This window comes from Carlito syrichta, unplaced genomic scaffold (assembly GCF_000164805.1).
Source record: "Carlito syrichta isolate Samal-C Ts95f unplaced genomic scaffold, Tarsius_syrichta-2.0.1 Scaffold314050, whole genome shotgun sequence".
Classification (NCBI taxonomy): Eukaryota; Metazoa; Chordata; class Mammalia; order Primates; family Tarsiidae; genus Carlito; species Carlito syrichta.
This window is the reverse complement of record NW_007258146.1, coordinates 514418-535472: the sequence shown is the minus strand read 5'-3', so window position 1 is coordinate 535472 and position 21055 is coordinate 514418. Positions and strand designations below refer to the sequence as shown.

At 41.0% G+C, this 21055-nt stretch overlaps 1 protein-coding gene across 4 annotated transcripts in view; it reads right to left on the bottom strand.

Annotated features, from left to right (window-relative positions):
* Window positions 1-625: 625 nt before the first annotated feature.
* The window catches only part of CCNT1 (cyclin T1), a 33699-nt gene continuing 13269 nt past the window's right edge, over window positions 626-21055 (bottom strand). The window contains exons 3-9 of one of the 4 annotated variants that reach the window (XM_008070899.2): window positions 19808-19936; window positions 15423-15483; window positions 13077-13139; window positions 11236-11281; window positions 7958-8121; window positions 7721-7791; window positions 626-6574 (exon numbers count right to left, since the gene is read on the bottom strand). In XM_008070899.2, the coding sequence (XP_008069090.1) occupies window positions 5171-6574; window positions 7721-7791; window positions 7958-8121; window positions 11236-11281; window positions 13077-13139; window positions 15423-15483; window positions 19808-19936 (1938 nt within the window). In that variant the 3' untranslated portion in view covers window positions 626-5170. The remainder of the gene's footprint in view (window positions 6575-7720; window positions 7792-7957; window positions 8122-11235; window positions 11282-13076; window positions 13140-15422; window positions 15484-19807; window positions 19937-21055) is intronic. The other 3 variants (XM_021718990.1, XM_021718989.1, XM_021718991.1) reach the window with 3 other exon arrangements.

Below are 21055 nucleotides of genomic sequence, written 5' to 3'. Positions count from 1 at the left end.
TTCAAAGAACTAAATATATAATTATGAATCATGTTGATAATGTGTGCTAGATAAGTAGTACATGCCATTCTTTTAGAACTACAATTTGTGTGTGTGTGTGAACAAGTTACTTTTCCAGGTATTCATGCCACAATACAATCAGAATTTTTTTTCCCCTTTGACTACAACACATGCTACCAAGTTATATAGACCAACGGACTCAATTCCCACAAGATCTTGAACAATAAGAATATGCTACTACCAATATTGAAATCCCATCTGTAAAATGACAGTTAAAGACTAAGCAGCCAGGCACAGTGACTCACATCTATAATCCTAGCACTTTGGGAGGCCAAGGCAGGACTACTAGATCTCAGGAGTTTGAAACCAGCCTAGGCAACACAGTGAGACCTCATCTCTACAAAAAGTAAAAAAAATTAGCCTGGTGTGGTGGTACGTGCCTATGTGGTTACAGCTACTTGGGAGACTGAGTTGGAAGGACTGCTTGAGTTTGAGGCTGTGGTGAGCTGTGAGCTTGCCACTGCACGCCTAGGTGACAGAGTAAGACCCCAACTCAAAAAAAAAAAAAAAAAAAAAAAGACTAAGGACTAATTTGAAGACACAGTACACATAAACAACAATCAGATGAGTGTTTTATCATTAACATTTATTGATGGGATGGATAAATACAGATTGAGAAACATACTTGACAGCAAGATATCAAACTGATAGCCAGACTATAAAATGTATATATCCTTTTTAATTTTTTTTTAAATTTTCTGTATTTTTTTTACAAAGAGCCCTTACTACAATGGTCACTTACATCCTATCATTCACATTAACAGCAGTAGAGAGATCCCAGGGGCAGCATCCAGAACCGAGGCACCCCAAGGAGGACAGAGGCAACGGCAGAATAATATGCTGAGAAAGGACTCTTAAGAGCACTACAAAGAAACAAAAATCTCACCACAAAATTGTACCTGAGTGACATAGATTGGTATGTTTACTTTTTTTTCCTCTTTGCTCTTTGGTAAGAAAACGGACAGTTTTAGGTATGTGAAGTAGGGTGGGAAAAAGGTCAGTTTCAAATTCAGAAAACTAAGTTAACATTAAGTTAGGCTGCTGCATTATTTTCTTTGGGTGCTTAAGCCAGGCAGCACTTCCACTTTGTAATTAATTCCATTATGATCAATAAGTAATCAGCTTGTTCCTCAGCTTCAAAGAGTTTCTGATTACCTGATGAAGGACATACTTGCTCTGGCTTCAATTAGCATGCTGTCAAGCATCCCTCTCCATGCTTAACATGGCAACACAAAACCCAAGAATCTTTCTTTTCATTCAACCATGAATACACACTCATAGAGAGGAAGAGTAGATACTGCTTTAAACATTCTTTATCTCCTTTTTCCAATGCCAAGTTCTTATTACACACTTCAGAAACATTAAGATGGGGAGTTCTCCCCCTTAAAAAATAATTGTCATTCCAGACCACTCGATCAGGTAGGATTTACAGTACCGTGCGTGTTTCAAACTCACATCCACAGAGGGATAAAAAGACAAAACTTGACAGTGTGGTACAACATGAACACTTACTAAACCATCAGGAGCAAACACTCAGTTAAAAGCTGGGTGTTAACAAGCAGCAACTCAAGATATTTGGGGAGGTATCAAAGTCACTGAAAGCTTAGTGGAACCGCAGAGGGCTATTTCTCACCATCTGATGAGTTGCATAGACTGCTTAAATTCTCCCAAGCCTAGAAGAATAATATTTGTATTCCAACTTCAAGATGTTCTAGAGTCTCTCTTTACTAGCATAAGTATCAAAATAATTCATCAACAAAAGAAAAGAATTTAAAATATTAATCAGTTCCCAAAATAACGGAAACACAAATGTTTAAAATCCAACCATACTGGGATAGATCGGGCCCCTCTATAATTGCCTGTGTCCAGAAGCTAGGTATGAGGAGTATACATTTCAATACAGGGAATTAGGGAGCAGAGGCTTAAGAAAACCGGCATTTATGTTACCATGATTTTATTTCTATGTCCCAAATCAATACTGTTTGCAACTGGAGAGTTAAAATTTTTTCTCTCAATACTGGTGAAGCCAACAATACAGAACTATGTAGCATATACACTAAATCAAAACACTAAAATCATTTTTAAAAAAGAAAAAGGAAGTTGAGGGTCTCTGATATTGAAACACATTGATTCATGAGTGGAAGACTAGACTAACACCTAAATATTTTCTAAACCCAAAAAGTACAACTGATACTTCAGAAGACCAATTTGGCTTTAGATTTAATGCTTCACTTTAGTTCCGCTAACAGTAACACAGGTATCTGATTAAAAGCCCTAAGGACAATCCACAGGTATTTGTTTTTGCCAACATAAGAGGTAAGCAAATGTTAGGAATGAACTTTACACAATAGGCTCCAGGCCCATTTACCACCGTCACTTATCCTTGACAGTCTAGGTTATAAGAAAAAGCCATGTTTACTAGACAAACTTGGAATATATAATTCCCATTTCTCACCCTTTCAAAGTGTGAGGACAGACAAGACACACACAGCTCAGAAACCACACGACCCTTAAAAACCTGATCAAGCTTGTGGACTTTGGACAAAACACATGCTAGCTGACAGGTACATCTGCTAACCCAAAAACAATGGAGCAGCTTCATGCAGAGCCCATAAGGACGTTCATGACATACGCAGATCTAAAAGTGGACACAGCAAGTATCTTAAGACAGTACCAGGAGGCAATACTATAGAAAGGTCTCTGACCTATATCAACAACGATCTACTAGTGCAAATGCCAGACTACAAAGCATAAAACAGTTTTTAGACCCTAGTAAGCATTTTTTTTTCTAGTTCACTCCTGACCAAGTTCAAAGGAACTTAACTACAGTATGGCTATGGAGAACTGCTATGAGGCCAAGGGGGTATAAGCCTCTGTGGTGAAGGAGTGCATGTGATTAGAAAATATCTGTCATAAATAAAAGCTGGAAAAGACATTTTTCACAATCAAATCAGTGATCATCAATTCCACAAAGATACAGATGCAAACTAAACAGCACATTCCCTTTTGGAAAAGTTAGGAAGGGAAACAGACTCCACCAAACAAAATCTAAATAAACAGGCTAAACTTAGTAAATACAACCACACATTTATCACTTATCCAATATAACACAGAAAATATCAAGAAGAGGAAGATGGCATCTATAAAAGTGAAGAGGCATTCTAAGTCAAGAAGTATTATTCGTTTACAGGTCAGCAGAGAGATCTTTTATTTTACCCAGCACTCTAGACAGTTTAAATATGTAGAGATATAGAACATATATTCACCTTCAGATAAGGTTTACTCATTCCTGCAAACTCCCTTATATATTAGGCCACTGCATCATCAATTCCAACTGCCTCAGTTTTCTTCTCAACCTGTTCCTGGCAAGCAGCAGCACATGTACAATTCCTGTCTTCCTATGATTTCCAAATGAAAAGTACTCAACTTCCTCCCTAAATACGTGGCACAAAGGAATCTGCATTAAAATCAAGAAGATAAACTCAAGTTTGCACCATCTTTTCCAGAAAAAAAAAAAATGCCAAGATCAAAGAATATCCCATGATCTGTGACTAGGTGGTTTTCAGTTAAACAGCTGACTCAGAATTCTTTCCAGTCAAGATTTCTTTCCTCATCAAAAATGTTCACTCCCAATATCTCAAATTAAGCCCCCATAAAAAAAGGATTCCGGACCTGTTTTTTTTTAAAGAACTCTTAGAAATCCCATTAAGAACCTCTGTCTAAGACAGAATCTAAAGCCACAAAAGATGAACAACCTAAATAGTATCTGTTGGCAAGGCTTGATCACTCTCATGGCACCAGTACTATTTAAGTCCACAAGCTCCAACCTCAAGACACATAGGCTGTAAACACTTCAGGATGCAGCTGTTTCCCTTCAGATATACAGATAAAAAGCAAGTCTTACATTTATAATGTAATTTAAGATACAATGTCCTACAATTCCAAATCACAACTTCATTGTTTTCAGTATCCTCTAGCTTCTCCCAGAATGATCTTCCCATAAGGTTTGGGCTTTGACAGGTAGGCTATATACAGCACATCCCCCATTCCTCAGAGACCCTGAGACTGCTCTCAGTTGAACAATTTCCCAAAGCCCAACTTGGAAAAAAAGACACACCCAATTCTGTAGGGCAGAAGCTGGCCTTGCTCACCAACCCTGCCTCCTCAACCCCACTTCTGTTCTGCATGAAAACGAAAAAAGTGCATAAAAAGGAAGTTTTCATAATGGAGTTAAAAGTCAGGTTATTGGTTGCATTTGCCCAAACTAGAAATTAGAGGGCTACTACACAATTATAACATAAAGGGAAAAATACCATGTCAAATACATGATTCTTCCTTTATGTTCCCAAGGCCAATATGTTCTCTCAAGAAGACTATTGGGAAGTAAAAATGGTTAAGTGCCAGGGAGGGAAAGATAAAACATGATTTTTAAACATACACACCCAACTTACATACACACTAAAAAATCTCAACACTTCAAGTGGCCTGAGCCTATTTTTTAACTCTTGGCCAAAAACTTACCCTCCCACCCACCCTGCACACATTCCCACCCTCCAGTCCCATCTCCTAGGAGTCACTGCTATGTATTTCATACACACAGCAAAATCCCTATACCCTCCCCAATTATATAAAAAACTAAACAGATAACTTACTTTCTTTAAATTATTTTTTAAAAGTCTCTTAAAAGATTTTGACGTTTAAATACTTCCTCTCTTCTGATATATTAAACACCAAAAGGATCCACAATTGTTCAATAAAACAAACCCTCCTGTTTCAGTTCAGGTAAGAAGAGGGAAGATATCAACTCCAATCAACCTAATTAGAAGGTGGAGAGGCCAAGAATGGAGAAAGTGTTCCTAATCCTTCACAGCTTCAACAATTCCCACCTCTCTAATACCAATAAAAACTGTAAGAAAATAGTTAAATGTGTGAGGCAGCAGATATAATAACCAAGGCCCTCTACCACCCTCCCACCTACATTTCAGTATCAATTTATTCCCTAGTCCAAGATGACATATTTCATAAGGGAATTTTCTTAGTCCAGTATCAGTAGTCAAAAAAAAAAAAAAAACTTGTGTTTTTTAAAGAAGTTTTTTTCTCTTCTTTTTCTTTACTTAGGAAGGGGTGGAAGTGGTGGAGGAGGTTCTGATGGCAGAGGTGGTGGCCGGGGTTTATCTGTATTGCCAGATCTGGAAGAGATTCCACCAGCTCTCGGATTCAAATATTCACCATAAGAATGAACAAATTCAAATGCAGGGGGCTGAGCAGGCTGAACACCCTGGGCACTGAGCAGGGAGTGAAGCATATTCACAGTATCTTGATAGTCTATCGTCTGGGTTGTATTGTGACCATTGGCCCCACTGGGTCCTTTATCCAGTTTCATATGAGGAACTCGAGTTTTACAGCTGGGCTGTGAAAAGGGAAGGCCACTTGTGTCTGAGCTATGTCCAGGCAACTGGGCCATCGTAGGAAGTGGAGGAAAGGGGAAATTTATGGAAGAGGATTTAGTATTCTTGGCAATCTTGGCTGGATGATCAAACATTGCCCCTCCAGTCTCTTCAGCAGGCCCCCTTTTGCGAGTAGAACTGGAAGATGAGAAAGAACTAGACAAGTTATGAGTTTTATGTGCTAAGGTGCTTGTCTGGCTGCTGTGTTTTGGATCACCTGGTCGTTTATTCCCAGTACCAACTGGAAGCTGTGAGTGAGAGTGCTTATGTGAGTGGTGATTATGATGATGATGATGATTGGATGGGTGTGTCTTATGCTTTTCTTTGTGCTCTCGGCTCTTTGTAACACTGTCTTCTACAGAATTGTGCTTGTCACCTGCAGTGTGAACTTTAATGCGCATTTTTATCTCCTCTGGTTTTGAAGAGGCAGATTTATCTCCACCTGCCACCGGAAGTCTCATTTTGAGAGTTGTTTTGTCACCCTTTTCCAGAAAAGACCGCTCAGGGTTTTCTGAGCCCTCTAGAGGCATTTTCAGAATGACTGAAGAATGGCTATCATGGTGAGACAGGAGATTCTGGGCAGCATATGCATACTGTGACTTCACATTAGCCTCCATGTTCTCCAGTTGTCTCTTCTGAGCAGCTAACTCTTCTGCGTGCTTTGCACGGTATTCTTTCAGTGACACTTTAGCTGATGGCACACTCTTACTCTGCTTCTGGGAAATAAATGCATTTGAACTATCCTGTTTCAAGGAATGATCAGCTCCTATAAGTGCTAAATTCTCACTAGTCCGATGACCCTGAGCAGGTTCTAGTTTAAAAGGAGGTTGGGAGGACAGCCAACGCTCACCCTGCAACATCTCCACACTGGTTAAGTTGCTGGATGACTCTTCAGAGACTGGAAGGGAAGGCACCGTACTCGTGGTATTAGAAGTTGACATGCTCATTAAACCTGCAATAGTCGTGTCTGAAGAGCTCTGGGAAATCATATTGAGGATTGTCTGTTCTGAAGTGTTTTCATCTGCTCCCCGGTCATCTGCTTTTGTTTTCCTGGCAGCCTGGCATGCCTAGAATGAAGCAAATAACATCCCTTCACTTCAGGTAATTTATTAAATGTTAAAACACATGAGGAGATTGTACTTGCTGCAACACTGGAAGTTCTAGATAGGTCACAAAGCAGGAGGCTACCCTAACATGAAAACCAATAAACATTACCATCAGAAGAATATTTTAAAGTTTTGATTAAGATTCATAGCAATTTATACAAGTGTTACAAAGTAATAACAAAGAATCTGTGCTTATCTAAAAATCATTCATAAATATCTATGCCTTCTTATGACCACTTATGATTGTAGTTAGTCTATGACCAAATTCTAGAAATTTTGGTGAGTTTTTATACAAAAGTAAAATATATGTGCTTTCAAATCTACTTTGAAATCTAGGTTTCTAAGAGGTAAACTCCTTTTCTACAACCCGCTCAATTCAGGAGAATCAAGTTAAGGATTTATGAGAAAACAAGGGAAACTTTTTTTTTTTTTTTTGAGTTGGAGTCTCACTCTGTCACCCAAACTGGAGTGCAGTGGCCACACCCAGCCACCACAGCCTCGACCTGCTGGGCTCCAGCGATCCTTCCGCCTTAGCCTTCCAAGTAGCTGGAACTACAGGCACACGCTACCACACCCGGCTAATTTTTTTTTTTTTTTTTTTTTTTTTTTTGAATTGGAGTCTCACTCTGTCGCCCAAACTGGAGTGCAGTGGCCGCTCCCGGCCACCGCAGCCTCGACCTGCTGGACTCCGGCGATCCTTCCGCCTCAGCCTTCCAAGTAGCCGGAATTACAGGCATGCGCTACCACGCCCGGCTGATTTTTTTTGATTTATTGTAAAAATGAGGTCTCGCTGCCCAGGCGGGTCTCGAACCCGCGGGCTCAGGCATCCACTCACCTCAGCCTCCCAAAGGCGCGGGATTACAGGCTGAGCCACCAAGCCCAGCTAATTTTTTTTTTTTTTTTTTTTTTTTTAATTTATTGTAAAGATGAGGTCTCGCCAAGTTGCCCAGGTGGGTCTTGAACCCGCGGGCTCAGGCAATCCACTCACCTCAGCCTCCCAAAGTGCGGGATTACAGGCTGAGCCACCGAGCCCAGCTCAATTCTGGTATATTTACTGGTGCAGTCAAAAGAAGAAACTGATTTTGTTACACAAGCAATGATTCTTACCCTCCAATTTCGAATGCGCTTGAGCCTGTTTGGAGTTTTTTCCAGAATCTGTAGAAATTCATGCGTCAGTTCTACAAATAAAACAGAACATTCAAGAAAGACTCAGAGAGACAGAAGTAATGAAACAAGAATAACCTCAACTAACTCACTATGTTCATCTGAATCATATCACCTCTGGCCAGATATGTGACAGATCAAGAGCAAGTGTTTTTCAAGGTCCCTTACTCTAAAACTTACCATCTAAAAGTTCCAAGGTCACAGTGGCGTCAACATACTCCCACCAGTGCTTCCCGTCAGTTGATACTGGGATCTCCCAGTTGGACCACTTGCAAGCCAGATGAATGCAGACACAGGCCACCACAGGAGGTGTGTACTGCAGGCTAAATGTGGTCAAATGCAGGCTGACATCAGAGGGAAGGAAACAGAGAGTGTCATGAGCTCTCAATTCTCAACCCAATGCTAAAACTCTCCATTATTTAAAAAATTTTTAAAAACACAGGAGAGCCAGAAGGGTAAGAAATATCCAGTGCTCTGATCCAGCACTCAACATAATAAGTTCTTATTAACCCACCTGTTTAGGTAACAACATTTTGCAATTTCTTGACTACACATCATTCAATTCATACACTGACCAGAGTCAAAAAAGAAAAAGAAAAGGCTAGGAACTCAAGTTGTTTTGTTTTTTTGGTTGAAGTCTCACTCTGTCACCCAGGCTAGAGGGCAGTGATACACTCATAGCCACTGCAGCCTCGGCCTGCTGGGCTCAAATGATCCTTCCACCTCAGCCTTCCAAATAGCTGGAACTACAGGCATGCGCCACCATGCCCAGCTAATTTTTTCATTTATTGTAGAGATGAGATCTCACCAAGTTGCCCTGGCTGGTCTTGAACCCATAGGCTCAGGCAATCCTCTCACTTCCGCCTCCCAAAGTGCTGGGATTATAGGTGTGAGCCACCCCACCTGGACCTCAAGTTTTTTTAGACATTGACTTCTGGACAGTATGCAAGCCCAGAAGTCAATGTTTATTACTCATTATCCTGAGACTAAGCTCAGATCTTAAGAAACATTTTAAGCTTTTTAGCCTGTATAATCCCTAAATCAAACACTTAAGGAAATACCCTAAAATTTATCTTGTCTCTTGCAATCACAGTTCTGGTCTATTTAAAATAATAAATGAGGACAGGGCACAATGGCTCACGCCTGTAATCCCAGCACTTAGGGAAGCTAAGACAGGAAGGTTGCTGGAGCCCAGGAATTCAAGAACAGTCTTAGTAACATAGCAATATGTCATCTATACAAAAAAAAAAAATTTTTTTTTTTTGAGATGGAGTCTCACTCTGTCGCCCAGATTGGAGTGCAGTGGCTGCTCCCAGTCACCACAGCCTCGACCTGCTGGGCTCCGGCGATCCTTCCGCCTCAGCCTTCCGAGTAGCCGGAATTACAGGCGTGCGCTACCACGCCCGGCTAATTTTCTTTTTGATTTTATTGTAGAGATGAGGTCTCGCCTGCCCAGGCGGGTCTCGAACCCGCAGGCTCAGGCAATCCACTCACCTCAGCCTCCCAAAGGCACGGGATTACAGGCTGAGCCACCGAGCCCGGCTCAAAAAAAATTTTTTAATTAGCCATGTGTAGTGGTATGTGCTTGTAGACCCAGCTACTCAGGAGGCTGAGGCAGAAAGATCACCTGAGCCCAAGAGGTTGAGGCTGTGGTGATCCTTAATTGCACCACTGCACTCCAGCTTGGGCAACAGAGTGAGACCCTCCCAACTCAAAAACATTAATAAAATAATAAATAATCATTCTCTCAAGTATAAGCTTGATTGGTGGTTTATTTTAAAAATTTCTCATATCGGGTTATAAAAATGAACTTCTTAACCCTGACAGTTATTAAGAGTATCTATCTTTGGTGTCTACAAACAAGCAATTTTGAGGATCAGAGATGAGAGCAAATAAATCATTTAGTAATACAAGTTAAGTACTACTAATTTTTTTTGAGTTAGAGTTTCACTCTGTTGCCCAGGCTAGAATGTAGTGGCACAAGTCATGGTCACCACAGCCTCAACCTGCTGGGCTCAGGTGATCCCACTGCTTCAACCTTCCAAGTAGCTGGAACTACAGGCATGCACCACCATGCCCAGCTAATTTTTAAAATTTATTTATTGTAGAGATGAGGTCTCACCATATTGCCAGGCTAATTTTGAAGATACAGGCTCAGGCAATCCTCTTGCCTCACCCTCCTAAAGTACAGGGATTACAGGTGTGTGCCCCTACACCCAGCTATTTTTTTTAAAAGGTGGCCAGGTAAGGTAGCTCACACCTATAATCCCAGCACTTTGGGAAGTAAAGGTGGGAGGATCACTTGAGTCCAGGAGTTCAAACCAGCCTGGATAACATAACAAAACACTTAAAAATTAGCTGGGTGTGGTAGCAAGCACCTGTAGTCCCAGCAACTTGGAAGGCTGAGGTGGGAAGATCACCTGAGCTCAGGAGTTCAAGCCTACAGTGAACAATGGTTACATCACTACTCCACCCTGGTGACAGAGCAAAACCCTGACTCCAATAAATGGAAGAAGAAAAAGTATTGAAACTCTTTACACACCGAAGAGCCCATTTGTCTGGAAGTAGGAAAAAGAAAAAGGAGTCTTATTATTATTATAATTTTGAGTCAGAGTCTCACTCTGTCATCCAGGCTGGAGTGCAGTGGCACACTCACGGCCACTGCAGTCTCAACCTGCTGGGGCTCAGATGATCCTTCCACCTCAGCCTCCCAAGTAGCTGGAACCACAGGCATGTGCCACCATGCCCAGCTAATTTTTTTTCTTTTTTGAGTTGGAGTCTCACTCTGTCACCCAGGCTAGAGCACAGTGGCATGCCCAGGGCCACCACAGACTTGACCTGCTGGGCTCAGGTGATCCTTCCAAGTAGCTGGAACTACAGGTGTACGCCACCATGGCCGGCTAATTTCGTTTTTTATTTATTGTAGAGACAAGGCCTCGCCATGTTGCCGAGGCTGGTCTCAAACTCCTGGGCTCCAGCAATCCTCTTGCCTTCACCTCCCAAAGAGCTGGGATTACAGGCATGAGCCACCGTGCCCAGCGAAAAAGGAGTCTTTTAAAATGTCATAATTATTTTAGAATCTTCCAAATTAGATTTTCAATAACTATCAATGAGCCCCTTAAGTTTACCTTAACTTTCAGAATTATGCTGTTACGTATTTTAAAGCAAATAATATGCAGAATTTAGTAGTCTATCAAAAGAATTTTAATTTACTACATCATCTTACAAAATTAAAAAGTACCATGAAAATTTAAAGTACAACATGAAAACTGCAGGAAATTCAACATTCACGAGAAAATTGTCTATAACACATTATATCAAAGATAATTTCCATGCCTGGGTCTTTAAGTTCTAGTTTACTAAGTCATTGTATACATCCCTTAAAAGGTAACAATTTCAACCCTAGTAAAGACTTATACCAAAAATAAAAGGGAGGAAATATATATATATATATAAACCTGTTGGTTGCCATGAAGTAAGAAGTCTGTGCTAAATCCTTGCTTGCTGAAAAAGAAAAAAAAAAAACAGTGGGGAAGGGAAAAAAGGTATTAAATGAGGCAGACACAGTCTCTGACCACTTGATGTTTACATTCTACCAAAGGAGACAGATCAATCACTTTTAATTTTAATATTAATAATTATGCTCCCTACAGACCTAGGTACTCAAACTTTATTCTGCATACCAGATTATCTGGGGTGCTTGTTTAAAATGCAATTCCTGGACCTGCTCCCTAAAATTTGATTCAGTATGTTTGGAGAAGGCCACAAGCATTTTAAACAAGTAGCCCAGAGATTCTGGTATAAGAATTCACTGTGAAATGCTACACTAGAGGATGAATTAAGATAATCTGAAAGCAAAATCTGAAAGCAAGATCAGAATCCAGAAAATCTTAATGTATTGAGAAAAGTGATTTTTGCTAATAAAAAAGTTTTTAATTAAGTAGGCTGTGATTCAATCCCCAAATAATCAAATAACAAATTATTTAATGAAAAATCATATTCCTCCTTCAAAAACAAACTACTCTGGATGACAAAGCAAATTTTTATCACCCTTAGAACATAGTCTTTCCAATATTACCTATATCCATCTCTAACCTTACCCTTGCTCAGTATAAACATTTTAATACTTTTTGTTCATTTTTATTTTTATTTATTTTTATATGAGTTGGAGTCTCACTCTGTCACCCAGACTGGAGTGCAGTGGCCGCTCCCAGCTACTGCAGTCTCGAGCTACTGGGCTCCAGCGATCCTTCCACCTCAGCCTTCCAAGTAGCTGGAACTACAGGCGCATGCTACCACGCCCAGCTAATTTTTGATTTATTGTAGAGATGAGGTCTCGCCAAGTTGCCCAGGCGGGTCTCGAACCCATGGACTCAGGCAATCCACTAACCTCAGCCTCCCAAAGCGTGGGATTACAGGCTGAGCCACTGAGCCCGGCTCTTTTTGTTCATTTTTAATAGGAGTCATACTCTTGTTGCCCAGGCAGGAGTGCAGTGGCACACTCATGACCACTGCAGCCCCAACCTACTGGGCTTAGGTGATCCTTCCACCTCAGCCTTCCAAGTAGCTGGAAACACAGGAGTGCACCACCATGCCCGGCTAATTTTTTTTTATTTACTGTAGAGATGAGGTCTCACTAAGTTGCCCAGGCTGGACTCGAACCCCTGGACTCAAGCAATCCTCTCGCCTCTGCTGTCCAAAGTGCTGGAATTATAGGTACGAACCACCGTGCTCCGCAAAACTTTCAAGTATAAAATACTTGGGAGAACTTTGTAAATTTTCACATGAAACACACATTGGTAAAATGTAAAATAGGACCAATTATCAGTTTGGTCTAAAAAACTATGAAAGGCTCTTAAATGCACATAGGTGTCCAGATATTCTTGATACTACTACTTAAACCAAATAAGAAGAACTGAGAGTTTCATTTAATTATAACTACTATTGTTAAATTAGAATAAAAAGAAAAGTCCTGCTAAGGAATTGTCAGTTATGGAAAGTTCAAATTTAAATAAGATCACCTACTCCCACTAAGACGTCCTTAAAATTGCCCCCAGCTTTCACAAACATCCTCAAGAGGTCAAATCTCTTTAACAGGAGATTTTCTAAAAACATTATTAATTACAAGAACACAACAGAAAAACTCCAAGTCAGAACCACTTATTTTTATTTAAGTCAAACAGGCCTTTCAATTTCACTTTTGGACAAAGCAGATGTGTTCTGTATCTGTTCAAAGCAAACCACAGTCTCTAAATGTTGAAATAATTTAAGATAGTCATCTCAAGTTGGGATTCCTTACCTCGAACAAGTTGAGTGCACTTTACAACATGTGTATGTGGGTGATCAATTGTTAGCTCAAAGCCTTAAAAGAAAAAAGTAACAGGTTAAAAAGCTAAAGCTACTCAAGATATTTTATACTTCCTTAATCTGAGTCATCATTACAGGCCTCCCTCATTTTCCTCTTCCAAAACTGCTTTTCAGAGGCTAAGAGTTACACAAAAAATGCAGCATACTCTTCTCTAAGATGCATTATCTCTAAAGTTGCTTAAATGTTGAGCTGAAGAGTACCACTAAGATCGAAACCACTGAAAAATATATAACACTTTTTTAGGGACTACAAAATGTAAGGTTGGATACAGTCACTCAAGTGATGACTATCTTTCTAAAGCTTAACTTTGAAAAAATCCTTTAGAAACCTATCCCTCTTTTATCTTGATTTTTTTCCTTTTCATCATCCAGTTAAAATAGATACTGATTACTTTATTCAACCCCAAATAGTCTTTACCAAAATTACTTAAGGAGGATCAATATGTCTATAAAAATTATCTTTTTTTGAGTTGGAGTCTCACTCTGTCACCCAGACTGGAATGCAGTGGCCACTCCTGGCCATCACAGCCTCGACCTGCTGGGCTCCAGAGATCCTTCCACCTCAGCCTTCCAAGTAGCTGGAACTATAGGCAGGCACTACCACGCCCAGCTAATTTTTGATTTTATTGTAGAGATGAGGTCTCACCAAGTTGCCCAGGTGGGTCTCGAACCCGCGGGCTCAGGCAATCCACTCACCTCAGCCTCCAAAAGTGCTGGGATTACAGGCTGAGCCACCGAGCCCGGCTATCTTTTTTTTTTTGAGTTGAAGTTTCACTCTGTCGCCCAGACTGGAGTGCAGTGGCCACTCCCGGCCACTGCAGCCTCAACCTGCTGGGCTCCAGCGATCCTTCTGCCTCAGCCTTCTGAGTAGCCGGAATTTCAGGCATGCGCTACCATGCCTGGCTGATTTTTTGATTTATTGTAGAGATGAGGTCTCGCCAAGTTGTCCAGGCGGGTCTCGAACCCGCAGGCTCAGGCAATCCACTCACCTCAGCCTCCCAAAGCACGGGATTACAGGCTTTGGGAAAATTATCTTTGAATAAGTTGCCCTGAGTATACTGTGTAAGTAAAATTTTCCAGATACAACAAATTCTATTGAGAAGTTTAAATGATGTAAATTATTCTAAAAGGATAACTGATTTCACTGAATTAGTTCTCACTGGTTTCCACATTAAAATATTAATAAGAAATATTATCCCCTGAAATACATTTACCTTGAAGATAATTTTTAAAAGTTAACTACAGCCGGGCACGGTGGCTCACGCAGGTAATCCCAGCACTTTGGGAGGTAAAGGTAAGGAATGCCAGAGCCCAGGGGTTTGAGACGAGCCTGGGCAACTTAGCGAGACCTCATCTCTACAATAAATCAAAAATTAGCTGGGTGTGGTGGCATATGCCTGTGGTTCCAGCTAATTGGAAGGCTAAGGTGGAAGGATCACCTGAGCCAAGCAGGTCAAGGCTGCAGTGGCCATGAGCATGCCACTGCACTCTAGCCTTGGTGACAGTGAGATTCCAATCCCAAAACAAAAAAACAAACAAAAAAAGTTAACTAAAAGAAATTAACCTCAGAGATGAACTCTGAAGAACTCATCATGTGTATATATGTGCAAAAAATATATAGCTATACCAATAACTTTTAAAAAAGAACTCATGAAATCCTATCATACCTAGAAGAGAAAAATGATAGCCCAAAACAGTAAGAAAAAAACCCATATTTTCATATTTTCTAAGTTTTTATGGGCCCAGCATGCTTCCACTGCATAACTCTGCTAGCTTTTATTTTCTAAGTTTTTACAAGTAGTCCATCTGATGAAAGTAACAGATAATCAAAGAACATCATCAGAGTTGTTCATGGAGCCACTATAGCTTGAGTTCCCCGCTTCCATTCTGCTGTTCCAAACCCTGGTTACCAATTTTAAAAACAAATACTGTTCTATAAATACAATGACAGACAGACCATAAATCCATTGAAGGAAAAAAGTTCTTTAGGTAGTTCTTACCATCTATGGGTTAAAAACCGCCAAACCTTCAAAAGCAAATCATGAATGGGGAAAAAAAAATCCACTGTTATTTCAAAGGTCAGCTGTACTACCGTCATTCTCTCTAAATTATGCCAGGGTTCAACTCAGAGATCTACAACATCTATAAGCCAGAAATGGAGGAACACTGCAAAAATCTTCACAAGGGAATTTTCTTCCTAGTTCCTATTTGGCAAATTTAAAAATCACATGATTATATTGCATAATTTTTTTAATGTTTTAAAGGAAAATAAACTTACCTAAAGTCTGCAAAATTATGCTTTCTAAAATTACCAGGTCTTGAACTTGTTGCAGGTAAGCCTAAAAATGAGAAGACAGAGAAATTATTCCTTACAAAGACACATAAAGTGTATATATGTAGTATATATACATCGAGAGACCTAAATATATATATAAAGTATAGTATATACATAAAAACAACATTTTATCCATATATGGCTACAGAAAAAGCACCCAAAACTTTGGCTCATTTTCAGACTGACTAATATTTCAGATTTTAAAGCTCATGTGGTTTAGGAATAAAAAAATTTTAAATATATCTTTTTTCCAGTATCACCGAAATACATTTACAGAACCTTTCTACGGTACTGTAGGCATTTAACTGACATAAACAATTTGACTCCTGTTAAACCTTCTCCTAGGCTAGGTTTCTTTTTTTTTTGAGTTGGAGTCTCACTCTGTCACCCAGATTGGAGTGCAGCGGCCACTCCCGGCCACCGCGGCCTCGACCTACTGGACTCCAGCGATCCTTCCGCCTCAACCTTCCAAGCAGCTGGAACTACAGGCGCATGCATGGTACCACACCCGGCTAACTTTTGATTTATTGTAGAGATGAGGTCTTGCCAAGTTGCCCAGGCGGGTCTCAAACCCGCGGGCTCAAGCAATTCACTCACCTCAGCCTCCCAAAGGCGCAGGATTACAGGCTGAGCCACTGAGCCTGGCTCTATGCTAGATTTCTAAAAATTTACAGAATAGTTCAAAGGAAAAGGCATTAAGAAAATTCTCTCAGGCTGGGCTCAGTGGCTCAGCCTGTAATCCCAGCACTTTGGGAGGCAGAGACAAGTGAACTGCCTGAGCCTGCGGGTTTGAGACCAGCCCAGGCACCTTAGCGAGACCTCATCTCTACAATAAAATCAAAAAATCGGCCAGATATGGCAGCGCGTGCCTGTAGTTCCAGCTATTTGGAAGGCTGAGGTGGAAGGATCACTGAAGCCAAGTAGGTTGAAGCTGAAGTGGCTATGAGTGTGCCACTGCACTCTAGCCTGGGCAACAGAGACTCCAACTTACAAAAAAAAAAGAAAGAAATAAAAAATTATCTCCAAGATTTGTGTTAGCCAAAACTACAGCCACTAGTCACATGTAGCTACTGATCACTTGAACTGTAGCTAGTTTAAATTAAAATGTGCTATAACCTGGCCTGGTGCAGTGACTCACACCTATAATCCCAGCACTTTGGGCAGCCAAAGTAAGAGGATTGCCTGAGCCCATGGGGTCAAGACCAGCCTGGGCAACTTGGCGAGACTTCATCTCTACAATAAATCAAAAAAATTTAGCCAGGCACAGTGGCACATGTCTGTAGTTCCACCTACTTGGAAGCCTGAAGCAGAAGGATCACTTGAGTCCAGCAGGTCAAGGCTGTGGTGGCTGTTAAGTGTGCCGCCTGCACTCCATCTAGGCTGGGTGACAGAGTGACTCCCAATCAAAAAAAAAAAGTGCTATAACTGTAAAATATACTGGATTTTGAAGTATGTTAAAAAGTAATGTAAAATATCTCATTAATAACTTTTAAAAATTGATTATGTGCTACAAATGACAATATTTGAGATATATTAAATAAAATTATTAATTTCTTTTTTATTTGGATTTTTTAATACATGTTAATGAAAAGCTTAAAATTTTAAATTATATATGCGGCTCCCACTATATGTCTATTGGACAGCACTGGTCTAGAACTCTAGGAGAGAAAGACCTTGGTTAGGAGTCAAAACACCTAAATTATAGTAAACTTTCCACTTAACTTTATGATTTGAATAAGCTGATGAGGATTTAAAAAACTATGCTAGTTCTCCTTTGCATATAGTGAAACATATCTACACTCGGCTAATTTTTTTTTTTTTTTTTTTTTTTTGAGTTGGAGTCTCACTCTGTCACCCAGACTGGAGTGCAGTGGCCACTCCCGGCCACCGCAGCCTCGACCTGCTGGGCTCCGGCGATCCCTCCGCCTCAGCCTCCCAAAGTGCTGGGATTTCAGGCTGAGCCACCGAGCCCGGCTTCGGCTAATTTTTGATTTATTGTAGAGACGAGGTCTCGCTAAGTTGCCCAGGCTGGTCTCGAACCCCTGGGCTCTGGCAATCCTCTTACCTCCACCTCCCAAACCAGTTCTGCGTCACAAGAACTGGAGAAGGAAAATAACTGGAAATTATGCTTTTGTTTTATTTTAACTCAATTCTATGAACCATTTACTAGTCTCAAACCTAAACAAAACCCAGAGCAATCATTCTTCAATAAGAGCTACTGAAGTGGCCCAAAGAAAAAATGAAGACAAGACACTGCTATGCAAACACTGTTCGGAAAAACTATTACTAAAAACAAAAACAATCCCTCCTACCCCTAAACAAAACCTTTTTCCAATATGATCAGAAGGAAACATACAATTCCACTTATCTATTTGATCAAGGATAACCCATGCATCTACTGTAAGAAACTTAAATGATCTAGTAACAGAAATCTATAATTTTTCTCTAAACACAAATGTCAGACCTCTCAACTCATCGCTGTCCAATCACTGACTTTTTTTTTGAGTTGGAATCTCACTCTGTCGCCCAGGTTGGAGTGCAGGCGCTGCTCCCGGCCACCGCAGCTTCGACCTGCTGGGCTCCGACGATCCTTCCGCCTCAGCCTTCCAGGTAGCCGGAACTACAGGCACGCGTTATGACGCCCGGCTAATTTTTTTGATTTAGGTAGAGATGAGGTCTCGCCAAGTTGCCCAGGCGGGTCTTGAACCCGCGGGCTCAGGCAATCCACTCACCTCAGCCTCCCAAAGGCGTGGGATTACAGGCTGAGCCACCGAGCCCAGCTCAATCACTGACTTTTAAAATCAGGAGAGTTTCCTTTCTTTAAGAGAAGTTCAAAAAGGATGGAAGAAAACAAAAAGTTGTGTATATGCACAGGATAAAGGTCTAGAAGAATATATTTCAAGCTATAGTCAGCATTACCCTCCTGTGAGAAAGGGAGATAAACTTTTACTTTAAATGTTTCCTTCTCAGCACTTTGGGAAGCCGAGATGAGAGAATTGCCTGAGCCCACAGATTCGAGACCAGCTTGGCAACTTGGCAAGACCTCATCTCTACAAAAAACAAAAAATTAGCTGGCCGTGGTGCACATGCCTGTAGTTCCAGCTACTTGGAAGGCTGAAGCAGGATAACCTGAGCCCAGGAGGTCAAGGCTGTGGTGGCTGTGAGTGTGCCACTGTAATCCAAGCCTGGGCGACAGAGACTCCAACACAAAAAATAAAAATAAAAAGCTTAAGTGTTTAGATTCTTTCATAATAACCATATATAATTTTTGTAAATTGTTTAAAAGTTAAAAAAAACCGGGCTGGGTGGCTCAGCCTGTAATCCCGGGCCTTTGGGAGGCTGAGATGAGTGGATTGCCTGAGCCCACGGGTTCCAGACCTGCCTGGGCAGGTGAGACTTCATCTCTACAATAAAATCAAAAAATTAACCGGGTGTGGTAGCACGCGCCTGTAATTCTAGCTACTCGGAAGGCTGAGGCGGAAGGATCGCCAGAGCCCAGCAGGTCAAGGCTGCGGTGGCCGGGAGCGGCCACTGCACTCCAGTCTGGGTGACAGAGTGAGACTCCAACTCAAAAAAAAAAAAAATAACTAGAGACAAGACTCATTTTTTTAAGGCTCCATAACAAAAATTTACATCTAAGAATAAAATGGAGCCGGGCTTGATGGCTCTGCCTGTAATTCAGCATCTTGGGAGGCTGAGGTGAGTGGATTGTCTGAGCCCGTGGGTTCGAGACCCGCTGGGCAACTTGGCGAGACCTCATCTCTACAATAAATCAAAAATTAGCCAGACGTGGTAGCATGCACCTGTAGTTCCAACTACTTGGAAGGCTGAGGCAGAAGGATCAGCAGGTCGAGGCTGCGGTGGCCAAGAGCGGCCACCGCACTCCAGTCTGGGAGACAGAGTGAGACTCCAACTCAAAAAAAAAAAAAAAAAAGAATAAAATAGGAAGATATTTAGGATGCAGTAAGTGAAAAAAACAGATACAAAAATATATCCACACATAGCTATTTAAAGAAAAGAAGCTAGAAATAAGTGCTTCACTTATTTATCTGTGCTTTCTTGGTCTAAAATACATTTAGTGACATATTTTCTTCTTCATTTTTCTATTTTTTCAAATTTTACTACAAGTACAATTAACTTTTACCTTAACATTTATTTTTCTTTTTGCTAAGAAAAAAACAAACACTAAAAGGTTTCTTTAACAGCCCCATTCAAACTTCAGTAAACTGAAGTTATAAAATTAAGTTACACCACAAATAAAGATCCAGGCATTCTTGAGTAGGGAAAATAAGAATAAAAGAAAAGCAAATGTGTAATTACTCTCCTACCTCACTCCGGGTATCAGGAAGTGATTCCTGAGGATGGAGACAAGCATGTGCTACCTTGATGACGTGCTCCAATTTTTTTGGCTGCTCCTCTACTTTTGCTGCTAGAAACAAGGCTGCTGGAGCCACAGACTGGATGGAGAGAAAAATAATATTTATTATGTGTTTCTAGATCAAGATAGATCTAGAGAAACTAAGTCTCAAATCAAGCTCTTTGCTTGTCTCAACTTCATCACTGCATGTTTAAGCTTTCCCCCTACTTACAGTATCTTTCTCTCTCCCATCCATTAACCTATATCCACTTCCAAACACAATCCTTCAACAAACTCTCACTAAAAGCTATCTAAGGTTGGGCACAATGGCTCACATCTGTAATTCCAGCACTTTGGGAATCCAAGGTGGGAGAACTGCTTGAGCCTAGCCTAAGCAATCTTACCTCTACAAAAAATACAATAATTAGCTAGCATGGCTAGTAGTCCCTGCTATTTGGGAAGTTGAGCAGTAAGGACTGCTTGAGCTGAAGAGGTCGAGGCTGAGAGGCTGCATTGAGCCATGATTGTACCACTACATTCCAGTCTGAGCAAAAAAAAAACTACCTATGGGAGAAGCTACTAGATGTAAACAGACAGGTTTTCCATTTATATATTTATTATTATTATTGTTTTTTGAGTTGGAGTCTCACTCTGTCTCCCAGACTGGAGTGCAGTGGCCGCTCTCGGCCACTGCAACCTCAACCTGCTGGGCTCTGGCGATCCTTCTACTCAGCCTTCCAAGTAGCTGGAACTACGCGCACGTTACCACACCCGACTAATTTTTGATTTATTGTAGAGGGGAGGTCTCACCAAGTTGCCCAGGCAGGTCTCGAACCCGCAGGCTCAGGCAATCCATTCACCTCAGTCTCCCAAAGCATGAGATTACAGGCTGAGCCATGGAGCCCAGCCTCTTTCAACATTTTAAATAGAGTTGTTCTTTTTTTTTTTTTGATTTATCGTAGAGATGAGGTCTTGCCAACTTGCCCAAGTGGGTCTCAAACCTGTGGGCTCAGGCAATCCACTCACCTCAGCCTCCCAAGGTGTGGGATTACAGGCTGAGCCACCGAGCCCGGCTTAGAGTTGTTCTGATTCTTCCACCTGATGTTTCTCTTTCTCATTGCCTCTCTGCACTATTATTTTGGTTTGCTCATCGTGGCGAAAGACTGGCTATTTAAGTTTCTTTTAAAATGAGATTTTTGCCGGGCATGGTGGCTCACAC